At 41.1% G+C, this 26,911-nt stretch overlaps 1 protein-coding gene across 5 annotated transcripts in view; it reads right to left on the bottom strand.

The window, feature by feature from the left end:
• The window catches only part of FNDC3A (fibronectin type III domain containing 3A), a 118,983-nt gene that overhangs the window by 50,680 nt on the left and 41,392 nt on the right, over positions 1-26,911 (bottom strand). The window contains exon 1 of one of the 5 annotated variants that reach the window (XM_048052474.2): positions 4,173-4,232. The exons of the other annotated variants lie outside the window; for them this stretch is intronic. Coding sequence (XP_047908431.2) covers positions 4,173-4,179 — 7 coding nt within the window. The 5' untranslated portion in view covers positions 4,180-4,232. Of the gene's footprint in view, positions 1-4,172; positions 4,233-26,911 lie in introns of those variants that run through there. 5 annotated transcript variants of the gene reach the window in all.

Raw genomic sequence — 26,911 nt, 5'->3', positions numbered from 1 at the left:
ACAAAAAATCGGAAACAAAATGCTAAAACCAGACAGTATGCAGTTAAGAGTTGCAAATAAAATTATTTACTAAATTGCTGCTCTGTTACCATGGGCTCAACACCTAAAATGGTCTCCGTACCACAGGAATGGGAGGTGGCAAACAGGGCACCAACTTAAAATCTCAGGGGAAAGAAAGCCAGTGTTTTACAAGCCAGTGAGTCTACTCCTACAAATGGTAAGAAGTTATGATACCACGATGATCCTTGTACCAAGCAAACCAGAAAGAACAGAATTCACAGTCACTTAGATATATATGATGCAGTGAGGATGTGTTAAGGTGGCATTTGTAGATAAATCACTGCCTGGAAAATCTGGTACCTTCAAAGAGCACAGGGACACTGTTACATGCTTGGGTTTTCAAAAAACTTTTGACGATCTTTCTCAAAGACCCTTTAAGAAGTAATGTTGCCTTTGGTTTAAAAGGGAAGAGGGTTTCTCATGACTAACAACTAACTGGACCAAGGACAGGAAACAAAGATGAAAAATAAATGATCAGCTTTCAAAGTGGCTAGAGTGACCAAAGAGTACCACAGGCATGCAAAAATAAATCTGTTCAATGTATTAACATTCCTGGAAAAGGAAATGAATGCTGAGGTGACAAATTCTTGGTATGCACTCAGAGAGCTGCAAAGGATCTCAGAGCACTCAATGACTAGATGATAAAAATGAAGAAGAAATTGTGCTGCTATGTGCAAAGTAACGCACCTGGACAAAACCAACAGAACTATTTATTTACAGCGTTAAGCCACAAATTAGCTGTAAACAGATTATGGAATTACATGTATTTCTAGGGAAAAACCGACTGAGCTGTTCGGTGGGATTCGCAGAAGGAAAGAGAACACAAAATCATCACTCACAGAACTGAGTACAAGCAGAACATGTTACCCCAGGGTCTAAATTTATCCTGGATCTCAGTATCCTGAGCACTAGTTGCAGTGCCTGTCTCCATCCTTAAAAAAAAACAAAAACAAAAACAAACAAACAAAAAAACCCAGACACAACAGAACTAAAGAAGAGGCCATCAAGAGACCAGGATTCTTCCACCTGAAGATGGAGGAAAGGTAAAAGAGCAAGCAGGAGAGAAATAGTAAGAGACCTATAAAAATCACAAACTGCCTAAAAATAGGAAGATGGATCATTTACACTTTCTCATGTACAAGAACCAGAGGTACTAAATTAAATCAACGAATAAAAGGTTTAAAGTGGAAAAAGGAATTTCTCAGGAAATGCACAGCTAAGTTTTGTAACTCACTGCTTTAAGAACATTGCAGAAATGAAAGGTTATATTCCGAAGCTATTCAACAAATTGAAATAAGTAATTCACTAAGAGCTGTAAAAAAATAATTAAAAAAAATACTTTTGGTTCAGGAGGCTCAAAAGAGGAAAGTTATTTCTGTGCGTTTGACCAGCCCTTATGCTCTCTCCTTTCGGATTTGATACTGGTCTCTATCAGAGCCAGGGCATTTGCATAGGCTACAAGAGGGACTGCATACAGATGTCCTTACATCCCCACATTTATCCCAAACAGGAACAATTCCTAGAGTTTAATTGTTAATGAGATAATGAAACAGGATGTAATCTAACTAGGTTTTGTGGCATGATGATGAGATTGGATACAAACACCCTAGGCTTCATTCTCTAAATTTCCAACTCAGTTTAGATGCTACCAAAAGCATCAACCCAACTCTTAGTGAAGTTTCAACAATACTTCTTCTGAAAGGGTGTTCATAGTTCCACTTTAATGTTTGATACACCGTGTTAAGGTCTGCAAATGAAAAGTACAAAGCAAATGCAAGGTGCGTTTTATCGTACTAGCACATCTCATTCTGATAGGTGTGAACTTGACAGCAAAATAAAGGTAACTATTCCCAAATGCCGAGAATGGGAAAAAGGAACAAAAAGCATTCTATAAAAAATGAGGCATGTAATCAAACTTGACTCCACATGCTATAGGGACTCCTTCACAATAGGATAAAAAAGTTTTGAATTGTATTACCTAAAAAGAATCACAGCCTTGTTCTTGATGAAGTGTTAATCCGCAACAGTGGCGAGAAAGAAGAATTTTCAAGAATGCGGTCTTAATTGAAAGATTAACTGAACCACGTAAAAAGCAAATAAGAGGTCTACAGTAAGCTTTAAGTTGAGAAGTGAACCTTCTTCAGGTTTTTGCTCAGGTGGAACTCAAAAATGTTTCAGTTAAAGTTTCCCCTGAGTACGAGGTTCTGAAAAAGAAGGACAGTCAAATGAAAAGTGGTCAAACAAGCTAAGAAGTGCTTTAGAGTATTATCTTAAAATAAATTCCAAAAGGTCAACAGCAACGGAAGCATATTTATTACAAGTTGTCCTTCAACCAAATAATGGTTTAAATTAATTCTTAAATAAGAGGATGGATTTTACACAGCTTGTATCTTTTTTCTTGTATAGCGTACTTGTGGTTTTCATAATGAATACAAGAAACCGAAGCTTTCATTAAACTCACCATTTTCAACTACATAAGTTTCAGGTAAATTGAGAATCAAGCCCACAATTACTTCAACTTCCATAGCAAACTCATCATGCTGGGAGGATGAAGGAACTCTGACATGTATAGCCTGTTTCTTTGTGAGCTGGTGGGTATTTACGTGCTTTTTTGTTGGTGCTGTTTTAGACTGTTAAATTTAGACAACATTCTTTGGATGTTTAAAACAAAAAATAAGGTCCAGGTAAGTGAACTATACTTCTTTCCAAAGAGCACTCACTGAGTGCTTTAACTTTCTGTCTTAACTAACGAAAAAACAGCTATCTCCAGTCCAGTACAGAGGTTGATCCACAAAGCCATTCTCAGTATAGATTCATAATCTAGCAGTCACATGAAGGCAATATATGAACCTAAATGAACATATCAACTTTGAATGGAGTCAAGTTAGCAGTCTGAAAACTTGCATCCTATCTTTAGCGTTTTATGGTTCCAGAAAAAATGAAAGTATTTTTAACATTCAAGATTCTTCTGATATATTTCTGATAAGATTTGCAAGTGACTGCAGAATGAGGTTAGACTGAACAGGAATATTTAGGAGAACAGAAAGCACAGGAACAAAAGTTGACAAACTTTATGAAAAATTTTAATGGATACAGGGTCTTCGCAGCAAAGTTATTGGTTTCTTGACAGAAAGCACATTACCAGCTGCAAAACTATGAAGGAAAGTACCATGCATTTAAAGATAATGTATTAACACTATATATGGGCAGAAATACATTTTTCCCCCTCCTCCATATGAAAACAAAAAATGTGAAGATCTTGGCTTTAAAGGATTCTCAAGCTCTTAGCGATTGATTGGACCGAAGCAAGACAAGGCCAGTGTTTTACCATGAGGGGTGGCTGGTTAAAAAGCACCAGTGGAGAACAGCCTCTGGAAGTCCTGCTAGACAAATATCTCCTTTTCTCTACTGCATGTAAAGGGAATTTTCTTCCTCCAAGCCACTATGTTGGAAACGTTGATGCTTTTAAGAGGAGGTCTCAAATCTTCTAACATACTTCAGGTAAACAAATTCTCTTGACATAGAAATGAAAAATAATGATAGTGGGAGGAAAAGAAAAACAACAACAACGCACCACACAGCTGTTTTAGGCTTTATTCCTGAGAAATGACTTATCAAATACCACAAAGCTTTATTTAACCCAACGTAACCCAAGATGTTTCGGCGTACTTCCACTTCACCTGCCTGAAATTTGCTACCTCACTGCTACGAAAGGTAAAAGCTGTAAATACGGATCTTTAAACGAGCGTTTTGTGTTATTTTTTTTTTTTTTAAACACAATAAAAACCAAGATCCCTCACAAAGACGCCACAAACCCTCGGGTAGGGGTGGAAAGGAGAGGGAAATAGCGGAGGGCTCCCCCTGCCCCGGGCTGTGTGAAGCCACTGATGGAAGCGGGCCGGAGGGACCGGCTCCATCGCTGAGGGCCCCCGGAGCGCCCTGCCCGCGGGGACCGGCGACATTTGCAGGGCCGCGGCCGCCGGTGCCCTTCCGGGGCACGGCCCGGCCCGGCCCGGCGCTCGGAATGGCCGCCGCCGCCGGGAGCCCCTCGGCCGCCCTGAGGGGAGCTCAGCACGTCCCCGCGCCGCCCGCCCCCTCGTGTCACCCCTTACCGCTCATTTCGGACCGAGCCGAGCCGAGCCGAGCCGAGCCGGGCCGGGCTGGCGGCTGCTCCCCGGCGCGCCGCGGCGGGCGGGCGGGCGGGGCGGCGGCGGCGGGCGGGGCGGCTCGGCACGGCTCGGCTCGGCTCGGCTCAGGTGCGCCGCGGCCTGCCGCCGCTGAGGGAAGCGCCGGCCGCTTTTTCCCCTCACGGTTTTACTTCAGAGTTTTAGCAGCCGTTCGGCCTTCCCCTTTTACCTTAACGAGCGCAATTAAGAGGAAAGGGGTCACTACTCGGGCCAAATCCTTCCGTAGGATTTACCTGTCGCTGAACTGCCACCTGGGGAAGGGGGGCGCGCAAAGGGAGCGGGCCGCAAACAAATACTTTTTCCTCAGAAAGCCGCAGCTTTCTGATACCGATTAGTGCTTTGATACTGATCTGTGCGGATACTGCAGCTCCCGAAGGCTGCTATACTTAGCATGAGCCTAATGCGAGCGGCGATGAATCACTGCTATCCCCAGGAGGAAATAGCATTCAGGATTTACTGCGGCACATTAGGTTAACTATGTCTCTATAACCGAACACCCACACTTTGACATCACGCAGGCGATGATATGCATCACTGACGCAAGCGCTGACAGGATCAAATACAAAGGCCAGAGCAGCTGAAACAATACAGCGCGCGGCTGACGTAGCAGCGCGCCCGGCCAGCGCTGACACGCTGCGGTAAATCAATAGTCCCAGATGCCACAAATAGTTGCACCACTCTTGCTCTTACATAATGGCCAAGACTTCAAAGTTTTATTTTGGGCTCCCAGCAGCTACAGTTAATTACACGAAAACCATGGTATCAACAACAAACGAGTGGTCTCCATTTGCCTTGTGAGCTCTGCCGGGAAAATAGTTCCAGATTGGTACTTCAGGTTAACGGGCACTAAAAAGTGTCACAAGGAACCAGGTGCTTGGCTTTTAGTAGGTGCAGTGCAATCAAAGCAAGGAGTAACAAAAGAGAAAAGCAAACACAGAGCTTACTGCTAGGCCTGAGCTGGGCAAGAGGCGCAAGAAGGAACTGGGAGCACCGCAAGGACAGGGGCAGTCAGAAGACTTGAGTTTTCAGTGCTGTCAATTTAACATATTCCTTATGCTCTAAATTCATCCTGACAAAACAGTCCCTTCCCCCATGCATCTGTCTACTTTTGTCATCAAGGCTGGGGAACAGCCGCTGACAAAGCAGGAACAGCGATTTAAATATATTAATTGGCTACTAAAATCTTATCAGTACGCTGGAAAACGCATGGAAAAACAAGGTAAAATGTTCATGTATTTTTGTTCAAAAGCAGGGGAAAAAACATCAGTTTCATTCACGCAGACTTTGGAATAATGGATAAGAGCTGAAAGCCATAAAGCCTAACTACAGTGTTTCTACAGATTCCATCCTAATGAGATCCTGATCTTTCCCATGAAACCATACATATGTATTCAGAAAAAAAGGACACAAAATCCCTTCTCACAGGCAAACGTGCGGAGATGACAGATTCCCATAGCACTTCATCATTAATACAGCTATCAGTTTTCTTTTATAATGGCCTCACATATATTCAAAGGACAAAGGTAACAATGGTTTCTGTGTTCAAATATTAAACGTACCTTCATTCCAGCTGTATCTAAACAATGACCACTGTGCAATTTTGTGATTAAAAAAAAAAGATTGCAAACTCATGCCTTTGAATGGTGCAAACTTCTCATCAAGAACTTACACGTGGGAGCCTGCAGAAGGATGATTTTAGTCTTTCTAGATACTCCAATAATAGAAAGTTTTTATACATTCTTTGTGAAGCTGTTGAGGAGCACAGCAATCAACTCCATCCTACTTCTGTTTAAGAAATAAGTAACAATGAATCAAAGATGCTAATGTGGAAATACAATACAGATTTTTACTGTGCAGCCTAGATTATTAAATTGTTCAGCTTGCTTTGCTGTTTTAGGTTTAGACTAAGGGCAATTACTTAATAACTGTGGAAGAGTTATGTCAAAAAATATGTTCTCTCTCCCTTGTAGTCTTCCAATTTAAATATCAGGTGAACCATAAGTCATTGCATTTCAAAGGGAGTCAAATGCGATATACCATCCTTAACACAAAGAAGCTTTGATGAAAATGTTTTTATTCTTAGCAGTAAGAATAATTTGCACTAACTGCACAGCGTATTTGCTCAGCTTTTTCTCAAAGAGAGTAATTTCCTAGCATTTATGCTGAGCAATATTGATCTGCAACTTCTTCAGACTAATATTTAATATCTGTACATAATGCTTAGTCATTTTCCATTTGATTCACATGATTCAGGATAAACTACAATTTAATCATCTAACAGTTGTTACCACTAGAATTTGTGCATTTTTAATCATTTTTAAGCTGTTTGCACTGCAGACCAGTAAGTAAAAAAAAATCATAAAATAAGTTAAGTGCCACTATTGAAAACTGGTTGTAGCTAAGAGGTGAACAGCACAAGTGAGTCTCGACAGCTAGCAGTTGCTGGCTTGCAGACAGCAGCTTCTAGAAAAGAGCACTTTGGTTCGCAGAAGAGAGATTGTGGAAGGCACAGGCATTAACTTCAACTTCTTTTCCTCTCAGGCTGGTTGTGCCAAAAATTAAATTATGTAGTATAATTACTTGTAAAGGCCTTTTTGGCACCATTATATTCAAGTTATTACACTAATGGGTTATTTTTTCTGTACATACTTACCTGGCTACACTGATTTCAAACTAGAGGGCAAAATTATCTGGCATATTCTGCTGTTTCAGAATGGGCACTCAGAGAAGCCCCTTCTTCTTCTTATGAAGTTCTTAATATTCCCACCTCCAAGTTATGTGTGTACATATGAGTGCATATCATGTGTATGTATATATAGTTACAAACACATATCTGCATATAGATAGTGCCTAAGAAAACCAACAGCATACGTACAAATGCTGAACCAATTTTACCAAATCCTAGAGTAGAGTATTTCAAAACTTTGGATGAAAATACACAGAAGAATCTGTGGATATAATCAAATTCTGTTTGTGCAACCCGTGATTATTAGAATACACACACTGACAGAAACTTAAGCAAGAAATCAACACCAGAAAAGGTTGCCAAAAGAATATTCAGTGCCCAGCTCAAACTTTGATTTCTATCCAAGACAGACAACTCTAAAGACATACTTTTGGAGTCTCGGGAATCTACTAACAACGTGCACTTTCATTTGAAAACCTCTGAATTGTTTAGGCTTCGAGGAAATTACTAGACGAACACAGTGCATATTCAGGTGTTCTATTTAAAACAAACACCAGCAGAACAAAATCTGTGACGATAACACAATTCTAACATCTGAAATTCTTCTAGTATCAAAAATAAATACCACACACACCTATCTGTAAAGGGGCCCATCTGGGAGTGTTCATTCCTAACTGAAACAGACTAAAACTAAGTTAGCAGGACATGAGATATCTCAGCTTCCCATTGTGGTAAAGAAGAGAGAATCCAGTAATCCATTATTCTGCATGATTTAGCAGAAAGAGGGAAAACTAGGGAAATGTAGAATGACATTAGCTTCACAGCTACAGTTCTGGGGTCAGGCTATCTGGGGCAAAACAGGCCTAAATCATGTTATAAGCAAAGGCAAGAAATTAATGGTAACTATACTGATCTGAAAACCAAAATGAAACGACACAACAGCTCTGTCCCACTGAAATTTTGCTCTTGAATGTAAATCTTGCATTAGCTAATCTTGCTGCTGTGGTCAGATGAAAAGGTCTTCTGTAAAACAATGCAAAAAAAATAATGTCAACAGAGTTCAGTCCTACAAAGACTTCCTTTCTGTTCACACTCACCACATAAAATTATTTTTATGCCTAAATCAGAGATGTTTACTTGACTCCACCAACATAAAGACTCTACCAATAATCCAGTTCCAGAAGAAAACGTTCAGATGCAGGCTTCTGAACTCCGAAATAAATTCTGAAATAACATTTTATTGCATAGTTCTGTTTCAAACCATGAGGGAAGAAAACACTCCCCGAAGCTGACAATTTGAAAGGAGACATTTGGTAATGCAAAGTCCTTCTGTCATGGTACAAACTGTAGGGAACAAGCCTCAAGCAGACAAATTGCACAATAATGGCATATGACAAAAATGAGACATAAGACCGAGCTGAAAACATCTGATGTTACACACCTTACACTTTGCAACGTTTACAGCAAACATTTGGCTTCAGAGGGGTGATTCACTGGCTGCCTTGGAGGACAACTCTGTGCTTTTGCACATTTATCAGGGAGCCACCTCATAGCAAACGACAAATCATCAAGCGTAGACCGTGCGTCCCCGAGCAGATACTCGGTTCAGCAGAGTCTATCGAGTTTTCTGAGAGGAGATTCCTACTGTCAGAAAAAAAAAAAGGTCTTCCTGCTCAGTTAGTCGGTGAGCTAATTTCTGTGCTGTGTGCTAACCCCCAGCTTGTTCCAGTCTGGGAGAGTGCCAAGGACACCAGACCACGGAATAACCTGCCTCGCAAACACTGTCACCTCTGCTGAAGGTGGGCCACCAGGAAACCAAAGTGCAGCACACTAAGCTCCTGTCCATGCTACGGACACAGTGAACTCCTCTGATCAAGTTGCTAGACGGAAAATACAAAGCCAGCCTTTGAAAGGGGAACAAGAACCCAGAACTTCACCCAAACGTACAGGAATCCCTATGGAATCCCCATTACATCAATCTAGAAAGGCACACTGCCTTCCTAAGTAGTTTCCCTCTAGAACGGTTTTTTGGGGAGGGTGGGCGGGGGTGAAGATGCCCATTTCCAAAAGAAGACACAGAGAGAAGCCTAAACTCAGGACAACCCATAGCCTAATGGCCAGGGGACTCTGCTGGAATTGGGAGCTACAGGTTCAGGTTCTGCTGAACTCTGTAGGGCTAAAAACATCAGATCTCTATTCTGGGTGGGTGCTTTAACCAATTTCATGCTGCTACTGTTTGCATTTTAGGATAAACCAAAATACAGCGGATACTTTGAGATACAGCTTGAGTAAACAAATAACCTATCTTGCCTTTTGGAGAGAGGCAGCCTTCACATACTGTCTGTATATTGTCTCTGCTCCAGTAGGTCTTTGATATCTGGTTTCTGCCTGTCCCCCTGCAGCCTCATGTTTTGTACAATTACAAGGTCATAGGGAATTCCGTGGTCAAAACAGAAGCAACGGACTCTATGCGCTTGCTAGGCTTAGCCTGTGATTCAGTGGGTGACCTGTGCTGCACTGGGACTTCTGAAGTGAGAAACTTGTAAAGTTTATACTAATAAAGAACCCAAACACCCTGAACATACCCCCTTATGATGACAGTCCACTACGCACGCATCCTTTTGTCCATTTCTACAACAATAAAAAGAGAAGCCTATGAATGCAGATACAACGGGGGATGCTCTGAAAAGAGTGGAAATAAATGACTCAAAAACTACAGATCTTGAAAATTCTTTATAACATAGCAGCTGGCATAGTAAGTACTTAAACATTGAGATTAAGACTTCTGATTTTGCTAATGACTTAAGGTCAACAGGCAAGAATTTCCATGTTCATAAGGCTTTGCAGAAATTTGGTCCCAAATTAAATAACTCCAATTTAGGGTATATATTAAAAAAACAAAACAAAACAAAAACAAACAAAACCAACCAACCAAACAAAAAACACTAGTGTTCTCAAGTTAGACTTGGCAACATAGAATGGCACTACGCTTACTACCAACACCTGTGGCCTGTTCTGTAGTGAAATGTTTCTATCATTTCATACAGATCACAACATACCTCAAATAGTTGCCACTGCAAATCTTACATTTTACTGTTGATAGTGACAATAAAGTGTTTATAGGGTCTGGCTTAGTTAATAAAAATCATCACAGCCTAACTAATGAAGTCATTTTTATCTTTTAAACTTGTTTTAGCATTTGAAATCTGCAATTTTTTTAATGTCTTATGTGACAAAGGCCCCTTCATTCTGCACAATGAACTCTCCACAGATCCCTTCAACAAGGAATTATTTTCTCCATATCTCAAACAAGTTACCAGACAGGGAAAGCATGTAAGCACAAACATTAAAAGTGTCCATGACAAAGGTTGTTGTTGATAGAAAGCTTTCATCAAGGTTAATAAATATGTATTATCAGAAAGAAAACATCTGCTAAAGCAGTAAGCAGGGACCAGACAAAGATAAGCTTATGCTGTTGCAGTGTTCTCCTCAAACTCAATTTGCTCTGTAACCAAATACTTTTTAGAAAGTAAAATACCTACCGCTTTGGCAGACAAACTGAACTCAGAGCCAGAAGGAACTATGTAAGGAATCTACTTACCTGTGCCAAACAAGAGGTAAGGGATGAAGCAACTAAGTTGGCTCAGACGCATCAAAAATTGTCATTCCAAGCCAGATGAAAGGGAAAAAGGACACACTCGTACAGTGGAGCTCCTGACCAAACGTTATGTATGGATCAATATATCCCTCTTCTAAGGAGAGGAGACAAGAAAATTGCTTAATAGCTGGAAAGTAAGTGTGTCCTTTGTGCCAAAACCTTTTTATTGCTTCCCTACCGTCTGGGTGTAGATCTACTTTTTCTGTTGCTGGACCATCAGGGCTAAAGGACTGAAAAAGACTTCATGAATCAAGTCCATTCACCTGCAATTGCAGCTTCATTCCTCTTCCCTATTATCATGCATCAGGATCCATCACAGATGGATTGTACATAAAAGCATCAAGACCAATCTTATAAAAAGCCAGTTCTTTCACCCATATGTCTCCCACTGGGCTACTATTCTAGAGCACGACTCTCCTATGTAGCCAGGAGGTTTCTTGTAATTAGATAAAATGTATTCATAGCCATTTGACATCCACTTGGCTCTCAATAAGCTCTAGCATTAATTTTATTTTTTTTAAACCCCTCGTGTTTACCTATCTATTCCTAACAAAACTCATTTTTAGCCCAACAAGCCAAGCTCTCCCAGCATCCTTTCACAAAACAGACTCCTCATTCTTATGAATGTCTTAATCTCTCTTTTCTCTAACAGCTGGAATCAGTTTCATTTCATCTTTTGTAAACATGAATGATCAAAATACAGTTAAGGTCTCAGCAGAATCCTGTAAAATCCAACTAAACATCCCAAGCTGTACTAGCAATGTCTGCTCTGATGCATTTTATGATCACAGTAACCTTTACAGATACATTACACTGGAGATAATACTTATCTTGTGAACCAAATAGCTTGCCTGCTTCCTCCTCCTCCTTATAAAATTGCAAATGATGAGATTCCCGTTCATAATTTATTAATCTTATGCAAGACCTTACACTGTATATAACTGCATTTCATCCAGTTCAGGGGTACCATTCAAACAACACTCCTTTAAACAGTTGATGCACATTCTTGATCTTTTACCACTTCTGGAATACAGATTCCCTAGGCCACTGCAGTTCCCTGGTTCATCAGCTTAGCTGAAATGCCAAGTTTTTATGGAATTATCTTGATAGCTGAAAGATACCTGAGTGCCTTAGTTACTGAGTGGTTAAGAAGGGATAGATTTATATTACAGGCTAGCTGTGCATCACGCTTCAGCATTTGATCCTTTCCTATTTCCTCCACAATTAAGAACCTTAAAACAAACAAACAAACAAAAAAACCAAAAGACTATATGACTAAGGTTATATTGAATCTGCTGAAGCTCTGTAGAGCTACAGGTCAAAACCACTCTGTATTATGCTTTGAATTTTGCTCTACGGGTTTTATCCAACAAAACACACAGGTATCTGATCTCAAGACTGTCATTCTTCACATCTGTGTTTTCTGGTCCTTTTATTTGCTTTCTATTGGCCTCCACATCTCCAAAAGCCACGTCCTACATAGATACAGCCTTACCTGGCATTCAGCCTCTTTTTCCACGTGGCATCTTCCCAGGCACTTCAGACCTTCATCTAGTTCTGTGAAGCTGCACAGAATTGTTTACCTGCCAATCTACTACTTGTCCACACACAGCAGCACAACACCACCATACAACAAGAAGATCCAGAAACCTGCATTTATATGCTTCTGAGAAAACCCAGAACCCAACACCCTTCCATTTATGCTGTCACCAAGATGAGACTAGATTCTTTCCCATAAGAAATAAATAACAGACCTGCTTTTCAGATAAGAGGTTGAGGCTCAGTAACTGAAAAACAATGATAGCACATTGAAACTTTATGAACTTAATGCACACTTGGAAAGCTATTATGGCCAAATCGGTGCTCTGGAAGGTATTTTCAATGTTAGAAGATGAACTGGGGAAAAAACCTACAGATAAAGCTGTGTGGGTATATGAGTAGGATTCCTGGTCTAGTATGTGTCATATATTCTGCTTGAAAGGAACACAAGAACACTTAGGAGTGTATATAGCTATAACTAAGAGAAAAGATGGGGTATTTCCAAGGTACTTTTTCTTCCTTTTTTATGCAATATTTTTATTAAGAATTGGAAAGGTGCAGCAAACATAAAAACACACCTTTAACAAACATGCTATTGAAAAGGCTACATATATATAATGTCAGATTTACAGCTTGTGTAGAAAGGCACTGTTCTAACGCACATGGGCTAGCAGTCCATAGTAAAAAACAATCAAACCATCAATCAATCTCAAAACCTCAGTGCTTGCAAGTACTGTTGTATCTGTATCTATTTGCAGTACAAATATGGGAGTGGAAGTTAAGCTCACACTAGGCAGTCTTCTGCATCTTTGTTCAGCGTTTGTTAACAGCTGATGAGTTAGATGACTTTTCAGTTTTAACTGAGCTTAAGTGATCGATAAGATTAAACTTCTTTTATCCAACAAAACAGTTCTGTGCTTGATCACCAAACAGGAAACAATAAATGGAAAGTTTAAGAAAAAGTGAGAATAAATGCCAACTGAAGTATGTTTGTTATTTTCTAAATCCACCTGTTACTTAGGAGTTTTACTGAGATGTCTCTTCACTGCAAAAACCAAAAAGCCCAGCTCTGTCAAAATGGCTGAGGATGTAACACAGCAGAGCACTTCACTTTAAGACAGTCCCTTGAAAGACAGCATTTAGCACTTCTGAGAAAACAGAGAAAAAGCAAAAGGCTGACGATTCTCTGTAGACCCATCTCTTTCTCCTTCCCTCTGTTGTTGTCTCCAACTTTAATTCTGATTCCAAGAAGAAAGGAACGCAGTATCAATAAGGTACAGCTCCTTGACCTAACAGTTCTTTCCCTAGTTTGGGACTTTCTCTCAGCCCACGGTCCTGTTGTGGTTTTTATTAAGCACAGTCCTTCTACTTCAAGTGACCTGCCTGTATTTCATACGATTTTTCTACAATTGTTGCGATGCATTGTTATGAAATGGTCATGATGACAACCTTCGCTATCTTATTCCCAGTAACTTACTTGTATTTTATTGAAACTACAACTACATATTAAATCCTCCTATGAATCATCTATGAAGTAATAATACACCCTATAGGTTTGGCATTCATAGATCTTATTCCAGCTCTCTTCCCCCAGCCTCTATTTCCCTATTTTGGAGGCACAAGCAGACAGAATCCTCCTGAAGGCAGAAAAGCTGCTATACCTGAATACTCTCCATTTAGGTACTTCTGAAATATTTACATCTAGCAGTACTTCCTTGACCTGAAAGATCTGGAGGAAACATAGTAATAAAATCCTTGTTAAGAAGCACAGGCTGTTCTGCTTAGGTAGGACCTACTTTTTTTCTTTTTTAAAGAGGGTGGGGAACAGACAAAATACAACTTTCATAAGTCATTGCAACTGAGATATAACAATGTAATAACTAACAGTTTTACAAAGCCCATAGGAAATTTGAAAATGGGGTTTTGTATCACTGAAGAGTGTAATATATGTAATAAGCCATCTTTTCTCAACAAAATATTGGGCTGTAAGAAAGTTCTTTCATCAGCTGCTTCAGAAGGTACATCCATCCCACCTATGAATAAAACAGTCAAGATTATCCAAGGGAAATATAATATACACAGTATGAAGATGGGCCATATGTCCAGCACCAAAGGGAAAGCAAGAGTGAAACGGACGGAGAAAAGCTACTGGAAAAAACAAATTGAGAACAGGCACAGAAAGTAAACCATACACTCACAGAATAGTTGATTCATCAAAAAGAAAAGAGGGTGTAATCAGTCGCTCCAGTACCTTGAGCACCATTAACTTGAGAAACTTCTGTAAGTTACTGGGTGCTGCACAGTCACTTGAAAAAAATCTGAGGCTGTTTAGATGATGTCCTAGAGCACCTGCTCCAGAAAACTGCATTTTTTCAAGTTGCAGCGTGACAAAAGCCTTTTCTTTGGGGAAAAAAAAAAAAAAAAAAAAGAACAACAGCACTTTGAATAGCTGTATTTACTAGCAGTGAATCTGGTCTTTCAAACTTTATTTGAAGACCCACGTAATTACACTGTTTCTTAATGGCTTTAAGTGGCTGAATAGACACACTTGTAATTGGTCTTTAATTCACGTTACACAGTAGCTATTTATATTTGTGCACAGCTAGCCTATGTGCTTGTGATGGCCTTGTTACCTTCCTCCCTATCTTCCTTCCCCTCATTTGGATAATAAACTGCTTCAGATGTAAAACAGATTGCTGCACGAATGTCTACAAAAGGAAGAAAGCAAAGGGAAGTTGTATCACCAGGATTTCAATGAAGTTCAAACGTGTCATGATCATGTAAGCCATGCAAGCTGACAAAACCTCAGTCGTCTCAACAGTCAAAAAAGACCGCAACTATCATCATCTAACTATTAATAACGCATGCACAGCCGTATCTTTCGGGCCATGTGCTGCTGATTCATCCATTAGGGAAAAAAAAGCAAAACTATGAACAGAATAATAATTAAAAAAATCCCTGGATTCGAAGTTGCAACATTCAGATGGGTATTACATTCTGGCAACAAAACAGTATGTGGACCCAAGCAGATAAAGCAGTTGCACAGGTGAAAATAAAGGGAAGTAAATGGAAACCAACCTCCAGGTCTCCTTCTGCAGGTACTCTCTCTACAGAACAACTTTTAGCATCAGAGGAGAAAGAGAAAGGCATCAGCAGAAGCCTGCTCGGCCTTGAGGAGGTCTGGAAAAATACCAGCTGGGAGAGCAGCTCCCCAGGCCTGGAGATGCTGCTTTCCTTCGTGGCCTGCCACCCTTCACAGCTACCGTGTGCCTGACCAGGAGATAAGGCGACCGAGACTACTCTTTGGAGTACAAATAGAACAACAGTAAATCAAACTCAATTGGAAGTTATTTCTTAGTTAACTTGAGGCCTTTGATAGAAGCCTGAATGCTTTCACAGCTGCAGCTGTACTTCAAGGATGTAGCAAAACAGCTTGGATCTCAAAGGGTGGAACTATAAAGAAACACCCTGGGGTCTCATCTAACAATTTGTAGCGTTTCAAACAGATGAGACACCAGGCTGTATTCCTACTGTACATATGGTTAAAGAAGATCTAACAAACGCAGTGCTTAGGCACAAAGTTGTAGCCTTTTCATTTTTACGGAACCCAGAAAAAGACAGTTTAAATACACTGCTTCTTAGTTTCTATAAAGCACAAATTGTTTTTAAAGAATTAATCAGATAAGGAAATGGAGTAACGTTTTTCTATATGGGGGCAGTGGCTGATTCACCAGAAGGCTGCGCTGCCATTGCGAGGGACATCAACAGGCTGGAGGAATGGGCTGACAGGGACCTCCTGAAGGCCAACACAGGGAAGTGCAGAGCCCTGCGCCTGGGGAGGAGCGACCCCAGGCACCAGGACAGGCTGGGGGCACCCAGCTGGGAAGCAGCTCTGGAGCAAGGGATCTGTGGGTCCTGGTGGACACCAAGGTCGGCGTGAGCCAGCAACGAGTCCTTGCTGCCAAGGAGGCTGATGGTATTCTGGGTTACATTAGGCAAAGCATCACCAGCAGATCGAGAGGTGATCCTTCCACTCTGCTCAGCACCAGTGAGGCCACACTTGGAGTGCTGGGTCCACTCTGGGCCCCCAGTACAAGAGAGACATGGACATGTTGGAGAGAGCCCTGCAAAGAGCCACTCAGGTGAGGAAGGGCCTGGAGCACCTCTCCTGTGAGCAGAGGCCGGGAGAGCTGGGACTGCTCAGCCTGGAGAAGAGGAGGCTCAGGGGGATCTCACCCAGGGCTGTGAATCCCCGCAGGCAGGGGGCAAAGAGGCCGCAGCCAGGCTCTTTTCAGGGGTGCCCAGCGCCAGGCCAGGGGCAGTGGGCACCAAGGGGCAGGCAGGAGGCTCCCTCTGAGCACCAGGCAGCACTTGTGTGCTGGGCGGGCGGCTGAGCACTGGCCCAGGCTGCCCAGAGAGGCTGTGGGGTCTCCTCCTGGGAGAGCGGCACAAGGCGCCTGGACGGGGTCCTGGGCACCCTGCGCTGGGGGGCCCTGCTGGAGCAGGACTTGGGGCAGGTGACTTACAGAAGTCCCTCTCCAGCCACAACTATTCTGACATGCTGTGATAAAGCAAAAAAATTAGCTATTTTCATGAAATTTTATGATTTTATTCAACCAGATTTCATCCAATTAAGATTCAATGTTATGAGCATAAGTTACTCTAAATAGCATTGTCAATTAAGATCCTAATAAGTAAAATGCTGTGTTGGTTTTTTTTTCAAAATTCTTTGCCTGTATCCCTGATTTAGTTCAAACAGCTAATCAACTTTCTTCTTATGTTAGAAACTAACAAGAGATCCTGTATCAATTTACCCCTCCTTTTGTTTCATGAAGCAAGAAGTACAAGGCTACTTCTTTCCCATCAGTAAACAGTCAGAGAAGAAATCTGATGACCTGATTACAGTGCCAGGGGACTTAATCTTCTCAGACACAGACCCATCAAGCTTAACATCCTTTGCACAGGACTCATCCAAGTGGTTCCAGACTCAGACTGCCCACACTAGCAGCTAAATCTCAGAAGCATGAGTTAATGATTTACAAGCTTGTGGGCAACACATTGCTGACTGCAGTCATGGGAACCGACTTTCAGGTGCATTCTCCAGTTGCAACCAAAGGCCTCAACTCCATCCCAACATGTACCTCCATTTAAGATGTGAGATGTTAGATGCTCATGGAAATGGATGAGCTCAAACAGCTTAAAAGCAAAAAGTTCAGGGCAAAGACATTCATTGTGGGTACAACTTTGAAACAATGCACTCAAATGAGATGCTTTCAGGAAGTAGCCTGTCTTTTTTCAGTTTCTAACAGCCAGGCTTTAGCTCCAGAATGGAGACATGTCATTTAAGTATCTGGACCCATGTGACTGCACGCAAGTTAGGACCTTACACTCCTATTATAGCAAGTGGAGATCTACTTAGTGCAGACAGTGGAGCCTGGAGAGCTATTCGGTTCAAACTGATGTCAGCTGAAAAGCACTGACTGCACTGTAGCTAGTGACTAAACCTTCACTACTTATAATGGGAGCTTAGATCCAAGGCCACATATAGAAACACATTTAGACACCTAAAATTAGATGTCTTAAGAAAGCAGCTGAAGCACTGATATTTCCAACAAATGTCTCCAGAACCTTCCTATAGTCAGGCTGGGTCTAGTTTATTGAAAGGAGGGAATAACGGAGGAAATTGGAGAAGATACAAGGAAAGTTTAACAGATCGGAATATATAGGAAAACGGAACATGAAAAGGACAAACAGACTGAACACTTTATGATGAATATAGTAAATCACAAACTCATTCACATTTCAAAATGTGTGAAAGACGATATAGAATAATGCCTAACAGAAGAATGAGAAAGTAACAAACCATTGAAAAAACAAAGCATTAGAAGGCATTATAAACTTGTTTTATCCCTACAAAGATATTAGATATATTTGAACAACATTTCAAATGGAAATCAATGATAGAAAAATTAAGTTTTCCCTAAAACACTTTGCAACAAACATGATTAAACATCCGAATTAATGTTTTCCCATTTTAACCTGGTTTTTCACTTCCTACTGCAGATGGTGACAAAAACAAGTCTGATTTGCTTTTGATCAAACTTTTGCCAAGTTTAGTTTATTCAGGGAATGGCACACTTTAGAAATCTCGTATTTATAAACCTAATGAAACGGGCACAGCAGTAATGCTAGCTGCTCTAGCTTTTCGCAGCACAGTCAAGCGAGCTTTTCCAGCAACAGCTTCTTGGAGGGTCCCCGACTGCCTCTTTAAGAGCTGGGGGAGACTGGGGCCACCAAGTCCCGCTCGCTTATCAGCCTTAGTGAAGGGGAAGGTCAGGCAGTTCCCAGAGAAGGGGGAGCGTGCACTGTTTCGAGGTTAGTTCTTGGGGCCGCTCTTAGAGCTGATCGAAATAACAGACTTCTGAATTGCTATGGCTTATTCTGACCTTGTTTTATGCTTCTTTGCCAGTTTTGTTGTGTTAAACTGAATTTTGAGAGATGGTCCCCTCTCAATTTTGCCCTATTGCTAAAGAGGACTACGGAATCAAGTAGACACCTAAGCTAGTTTTAATTCATCATAGTACTAGTAAGAGAAAAGCTACAACAGCACGGTTTCAGGGCAAATTTTCCCTGCCAATGATATTCAAAAGAAGCAGATTTCTCCTATGTGCCAAAGCCAGTACCTGAGCATTTGACATATGGTAGAGCAAGGACTTGAATTAATCTTTGTTTCTTTACTTTATCAGAAGGGGATTTCCTATATCTCCATCCAACCTCCATGCTAATCTACCTGTACAAGGCAGAAGAGTGCATCTGTTCCTCAAAATTTGCAAGGGCATTCATGCACTCTGATTATCACTCTAAGTTATAGAAAAGCCAGTTCCCTGCTTACAATTATTATGTCATATTGTGTCTAAGTCAAGGAACTATATCCATGTTTTATGGTCATTTTCTTTCCTTAGCATCTTCTTTTAACACAGAAGAGCATCAAGTCTCCTCTGCAGTCATACTTGTGCATGACTGACTGGTACCAATGTTATTTTTAGTTTGACTGTAGGCACCTAAAATGCAATTACCTATACAAATTTTAGAAACAGCTTCATATTTAAGGCCATTTCCAAAGATGCTTTCAATTTAAGCGACTCCTAGACTCAGCTTTGAAAGTCCTCAGCCAAGAGTTAGATGGCTTTAAGTCATTGTAGCTTGCTGTGACCTCATACTTTCAGTTGACTTGTTTTAGCTTTTTTCAGTGCTTTTATAAAGCCCTCTATATATCTGCGACAGAAATTAACATACACAAGAGGATGTGATCTAAGTATCCATATCCAGTTTCAGCCTTGCATATTACGTTTAGTCTTCTACACAGCACTCACATGGAAGCAATGGATAGAAATTAACTTGAGATGATTTATCATTTAGGGGTTTTTGTTTTGTTGAAATGAATTGATGTATACAATCTTACATCTGTAGCCTTCAGAAGGCTACAATGTAGAAAAGCAGTAAAACATCTTTGAAGAGGAAAAGCACAGCAAATATAGTTACCTGTGTCATCACATAATATCCCAGTACCAAGAAAGGAGGACTAGGTAAATGGAAACTGGTGAAAAATTACTTCCCTCTTGGGCTACAGAAAGGAGGTATCAGATTCCTTGGGTGGCTCCAGTAACTGTTCTTAATGGGAGCAGAAACACTGAGCACTAAAAACCAAAAAACACTCATATGGGTTAACTTGTATGGGTTCACCCAGGCTCGCAAGTTATCTAAAACACTAGAGATGCTCAAGAAGAGAATTCTTAATATTTTTTGCTAATTTGCTCCATTAATACAGATCTATGTGAATGTATGTGAAGCATATGTGAATCTACGTGATGTATGTGAAGCATGGGCTGGACTGTGTGGAACTTCAAGTTGGTGATGGCAAAGTTGAGAGCCCCTGGGTAAGGATTAAGGGATGAACAAATAAAGGGGATGTCGTTGTGGGAGTCTATTACAGACCACCTGGCCAGGACAACAACACCGATGAATTATTCTTTGCAGAGCTACGAGACGTCTCGAGATCAACTCCCCTTGTCCTTATAGGGGATTTCAACTTGCCAGACATCAACTGGGATCACCACATGGCTGACACGAGCAAGTCCAGGAGGTTCATAAAGCACCTAGATGATAACTTCTTGGTGCAGGTGCTAAGAGAGCCAACTAGGAAAGGTGCCCTCCTTGACCTGTTGCTGGAGAACAGAGAGGGTCTTGTGGGAGATGTGGCAATTGGCGGCCGTCTCGGTCATGGTGACCACGAAGTGGTTGAGTTTAGAATTTATGGTGACAGAAGGAAAACTGTCACCAAAACTTCAGCCCTGGATACGGGGAAAGCAGACTTCAGGTTGCTCAGGGAACTAGTCAGCAAGGTCCCCTGGGAAACTGCTTTTGAAGGCATTGGCATCCATCAGTGCTGGTCAATCTTTAAGCACGGCCTCCTAAAAGCACAAGATCAGGCGATTCCAAAATACTGGAAGTCAGGCAAGCGGGCAGAAGGCCGGCCTGGCTGACCAGGGATCTTCTACTGGAGCTTAGGCGAAAAACGAAAGTGTACAGCTGCTGGAAGGAGGGTCAGGCGACGAGGGAGGAATACAGGGATGCTGTTTGTGTTTGTAGGGAGAAAATTCGTGTGGCCAAAGCCCAACTAGAGTTGAAGCTGGCCATGTCTGTGGGAGACAATAAAAAAGGTTTTTTTAGATATGTGAACAGAAAAAGGAGAACCAAAGAAAACATAGGTCCAATACTTGATGGGGAAGGTCTCCTCACAGACAATGACATAGGCAAAGCAGAGACGTTTAACGCCGTGTTTGCCTCTGTCTTCAACGCTGATGATGGCCTTCGGGACCCAGGGTGCCCTGAGCTGGAGGACCATCACGGTGGGAATGACAAACTCCCAACCAACCCTGCATGTGTGCGGGATTTGCTGCTCTACCTGGATCCATACAAGTCCATAGGTCCGGATGGGATTCATCCCAGGGTGCTTAAAGAGCTGGCTGATGTCATCGTAGGACCTCTCTCAATTATTTTTCAACGATCTTGGGAATCTGGAGAGGTCCCATTGGCCTGGAAGCTGGCAAATGTTGTGCCAATTTTCAAGAAGGGTAAGAAAGAAGACCCTAGCAATTACAGGCCTGTCAGTCTCACGTCAGTGCATGGTAAAATTATGGAGAGGATGATCCTTGAAGTTACTGAAGCGCACCTGGGGGACAATGCAGTCACTGGTCCCAGCCAACATGGGTTCATGAGGGGTAGGTCCTGACTAACAAATTCGATTTCTTTTTATGATAAGATCACCCATCTAGTCGATCAAGGGAAACCAGCTGATGTGATCTTTTTGGACTTCAGCAAAGCTTTTGACACGGTTTCCCATAGGATCCTACTGGACAAAATGTCCAGCATACAGCTAAACAAAAACATCATACAATGGGTGAGCAATTGGCTGACGGGCAGGGCTCAAAGGGTTGTGGTAAATGGGGCCACATCTGGCTGGCGGATAGTCACTAGTGGGGTCCCTCAAGGCTCCATTTTAGGGCCAGTCCTCTTCAATGTTTTTATAAACGATTTGGATGTAGGACTAGAAGGTGTTTTGAGCAAATTTGCCGACGACACTAAACTTGAAGGAGTTGTGGACTCGGATGAGGGTGGAAAGGCCTTGCAGAGAGATCTGGACAGATTGGAGAGCTGGGCGATCACCAACCGCATGAAGTTTAACAAAAGCAAGTGCCGGGTCCTGCATCTGGGACGGGGCAACCCTGGCTATATGTACAGACTGGGCGACGAGACGCTGGAGAGCAGCCCCGTGGAGAAGGATCTGGGGGTTGTGGTTGACAGCAAGTTGAATATGAGCCAGCAGCGTGCCCTGGCAGCCAGGAGGGCCAAACGTACCCTGGGGTGCATCAAGCACAGCATTGCTAGTCGGTCGAAGGAAGTGATTGTCCCGCTCTACTCTGCGCTGGTGCGGCCTCACCTCGAGTACTGTGTGCAGTTCTGGGCACCGCAGTACAAAAAGGACATTAAACTGTTGGAGAGTGTCCAGGGGAGGGCGACGAAGATGGTGAAGGGCCTAGAGGGGAAGACATATGAGGAGCGGCTGAGGTCACTGGGCCTGTTCAGCCTGGAGAAAAGGAGGCTGAGGGGGGACCTCATCGCAGTCTACACCTTCCTTGCGAGGGGGAGTGGAGAAGAAGGGGACCTATTCTCCATTATCACCAGTGAGAGGACCCACGGAAACAGTGTTAAGCTGAGGCAGGGGAAGTTTAGGCTGGACATCAGGAAGAGGTTCTTCACCGAGAGGGTGGTCGCACTCTGGAACAGGCTCCCCAGGGAAGTAGTCACTGCACCAAGCCTGTCTGAATTTAAGAAGCGATTGGATAGTTACATGGTCTAAACTTTTGGGCAGACCTGTGCGGTGCCAGGAGTTGGACTTGATGATCCTTATGGGTCGCTTCCAACTCGGGATGTTCTATGATTCTACGATCTATGGATTTAAATAAATATTGTCTCATTCCTCAACTTCGTCCACTGCTAAAGCTGACATTGAGCAATTTAACAAACAAGATAGAATATATCTAGAGGTGATATCACCCTTAAAGACAACATGGGGTTACCTGGCACTACTGCAGTGCCAGGTAACCTCGTGCATTCTCAGATCACCAGAGAATGACAGCACGTACTTCCTCCGACCCACACAGTGGGTTTAGGGTTTGGTAATAAGCTCTGGTCTTCTCGTGAAAGCAGCAACTTCCAATGACCACTAGCAACTAGGAAAGTCCCTTCTGAGGGATTTGTGACAGCTTGTACAGAATTTATGACCAGATCAACATCGGTGTTTAACTACCTCAAATAATAAATTACTCTTACATAAAACTCAACAGCTAAGCACCAGGTGTTACTTAGAACAAAAAAAGTCTATTTTTTTGTTGTCATTGTTCAAATGTACTTAGGCAGGAGTTGCATTTATTTTAAAATGTTCACCTTGGTTGCTTTAATGCTATCTGAAAACAACCAAAACCACATATGAGACCCAGCAGCAGGTAACAACTTTATTCATGTAGCATTCTGGATAATGGGCAGGTATGCTCTTCCAAAGCTGAAAATAAATTTTAGAATGAAATAAAATTTGTGCTTCACTACTGTAATCTTAGAATTGATATGATTTTCCTCTTTCCCTCTTGACTTAGTTCTAAACACTTTTAACAAGCATTTTATTCTTTAAAGGGGAAAAAAAAAGACGTTAAGATTGCTTAACTTCTATCCCAGAGACCAACCTTAAAACTGATACTTCATTTCAAAACATGAAGTATTTATGACTCACACTAATTTACATACATTTTCTTATTTTATTATGAAAATGCCGATTTTCCTTTGCAGAGACATATATAACATGGTCTCTCATTATGTCAAGTAACATTTAATAGCCCCTAGCTGCAACTTGGGACTGTTATAAAATGTGCTCAAGATGAGTCATCTTCATTCACTTATTCTGCAATAGGAAGAATTCATGAATGAATGATCTGCAGTAATTCACTTCTACAAAGACAGCCCATTCATTTACTTCAAACCTGGCTTTCTGAATCACTGCAATGTAGCTGATTATTTCACTTTAACAGAAGACAAAATTTTGCTTAAGGAAAGTTTCCACAGAAGTCTGAATATTTCCAGTATGTGTGAACAGTTTCACAGATCTAAAAGAGCTCTTCTGAAAATAAGCACTTTGGTCTAACATATGGATACACAGGCAGATACCTTCCTGTCTGTCTAGCAAGAAAATCACACTGTCTTTAGAAAGCAAGCCTGACAAATGGTTTAAATTGAAGTTGTGTTAAAAGAGTGGGCAGAAGTCATTGCTATCAGACAAACCACTAGGCAGTCAAACAACATTTTATAAAATCAAAAGTTGGCCCTTGGTACAGAGAAATGCTCATTTAAAGTTGTAATTAAGTCAAAATATACACAACGGAAAAGCAACTAAGACCTAAGCTGTCAACTACAGAAATACAAAATAAGCATGATTGTTATTTTATAAAAATATGCATACAGTACATCAAGAAAAAATACACAGTCATCAAAACTCTGTCAAAGTAAAGGAAAGAGATTAACCAAGGAGGAAAGGTCCCTCAGCAACCACTGCTCTTTTGTCAAACCTACAGATTTTAAACTAGGAAATAAAATGTCCTTTTCATCCCATCTTAACTGCCATGGAAGAGGCACAAGCTAAGATGCCACTTCTCACCTACAGTTCCAAAACATTCAAGGCTTTATAGATCACCTATGTGAGTTATACCTGCAAACAGCCAGCAAGTCAGTACAGAGACCTGAGTATAAATGTACTATTTTCTTCAGAAGCTTAGCTTTCAGAAAAAGCATGGTGTGCTCCTCTATTAATTGGTACTTTTCATTACTTCATTGATTCAAGGACAGCTCTAAAATACTCACTTTATTCACACTTATTCACACCTCTCCTTTCTCCTGGAAAGACAATGACTCTTGCTGTTTTCAGGCTGAGTACTTTTTACCCTATGTACAGAGCATCCAAAGCAAGGCTAGTACTCTTTAGAAATAAAAGAACTATGACAAGAACAGCACAAAGACTGATGGATGGAGCACCTCAATTTTTCCAACAGACAGAGATATGGTGCAAGAAGTATATAAAATGGTTAGATTTATAAAGAATCCACACTGGCTTCAGCAGATACTGCAATCTCAACATGAAATGACCAGCAATAAAGCACAAGGGACAGAGATCTAGAATCACTGAAGGAACCATGACTTACCAAGTCACCCACATTACTGCATCTGTGGATCTGTATTTCTGCTGAGGATCCATCCACAAGCAGCTCAAAACCTCTCAACCTCCTTTCTTTTGTTTTTGTACTATACTTACATAATCTCAGTTTAAGCATATGATGATGCAAATTGCCTTCACAGAACCTGAAACTGTTACCATTTCAATTTTTGCTCAATGCATAACATGCCAAAGTCTTAGTCTTATCCTTTGTAATCTCACATTTTTTCTTCCTTTCCTTAGGTACTTTCATTAAGATTTTACTCTACAGAGAACCTAACTACATATTTGTATGGCAACACTTTGCTAAATATAGTTTAGAATACAGACTTTGAAAAGTAGTACTTGAAAATTTTCCATTCCTTAAAAAAACAAAAGTTGATGTTCAACATTAATCTGAAGTCCTTGCTATCTGTAGGATATTGAACATCCTACAAAATACTAAGTAAATGAAGCTCCCAAACCAGTTCATTCTAGAAAGCAAACATCAGAAACTAAGAGAGATTTGTTTGGTGGTCACTTACCATTCTACCACAAATAAAGAAGTGTTGGAAATTATTCATGTAGCTTTACAAGTATCACTTTGAAGGGGATAAGGGAATACTTCTAACAAAATATTAAGTGCGTTTCATGGAAAAAGCCTTATGCTTGTACTAATAATGCTTTTCTTCAGGTGGATTCTGAGCGTGATACAAGACAACAACATTAATTACATCAATATGCAATGTACTTGTTATACATAATCACAGTATTTCCGTGAGCAGTGTGCTGTCTTTGCAGAGTAATATGCAGATACACATTTTTAATGTATGTATTCCAATGTCCTTTTACATAGTACATCACAGAGAGCAGAAAATGTGCTGCTTGTTGAGACTGAAGTCAATACAGTCAGACAAGAGAATAAAGATGGGCAAAGCCTGACAGGGAAACAAACTGGAAAACAGTATTATTTCACATTCTGATGACTAAATCAACTTGCTACTAATAGCTTCTCCACTCAGTTTCTCCATGCCTTTTTCTTAAATAAGCATTTCTGCATGTTTATGATGCTTCCCCAAATTGTACTCATTATGTATTTCTGCAACTTTAACTTTGATTTGACCTAATAATTTAGTGTATACAGCGAAGAAAATAAGAACAGGGAACTGATGTGAGGTTTCCTGCTTTAGAGTCAGCACAATAGTCTCTTGTAGCTGTAACCCATTTTGCAGACTGGGCATCCATTTTTTTTTCTGCAAAGTCAAGGGCAAACTATGTTTGAGAAGTTGTGTCAGAGCAAGAAGGACCATCAATACCAAATTACTCTCTACAGTGTGCACTACATGAAATCATTCACTTTATAGAAATCTGTACACAGAAGCTGTTGGGAAAGTAGGCATTCCTCGTTAGTGCAATACATACCATGAAAAAGTACAGCATCACTTTCTAAAGGAGTTTCTTCTTTAAGCTGGAGACCCAACACTTTATAAATGTAAGAAAGATCTATTGACATAGCCCTCATAACACAGGGACATCTCAGAGTGGCAAGAACAGACCAGAAAAGCTATATTCATGTGAACATGTCTAACTGATGCTGTTCTAAGATTAGGGAACGTACAAACACAAAAAACCTCTAAGTTATGATCTCTGTTTTATTACCAACTATAAGCCATGTTTTCATGTACCGGAATGGAGAAGGACAAGGAGAATGCCCATATAACAAGTGGTTTGCAAAAGTTGCAGGACTTTCCAGTAAAGTTGTAAAAACCATATCCGAGTTTACTCTTAATGAGTACCAGGAAGAGTTGTCTGTCTAACACATACTCACTCTCATATTTAAAGCGCAAATAAATCAACAGTTGAATAAAATCACAATAGCAAGCTGCCTATTTAGAAAGCAAGAGGGACCAGGCAAAGATAAAAGCAGTATCATGAAAGGTTATAACTCTATTTGCAAAGATATGATAGCAGTATTTTTGCAGTTC

Source organism: Anser cygnoides, chromosome 1 (assembly GCF_040182565.1).
Source record: "Anser cygnoides isolate HZ-2024a breed goose chromosome 1, Taihu_goose_T2T_genome, whole genome shotgun sequence".
NCBI lineage: Eukaryota > Metazoa > Chordata > Aves > Anseriformes > Anatidae > Anser > Anser cygnoides.
This window is presented reverse-complemented; position numbering and strand designations above follow the sequence as displayed.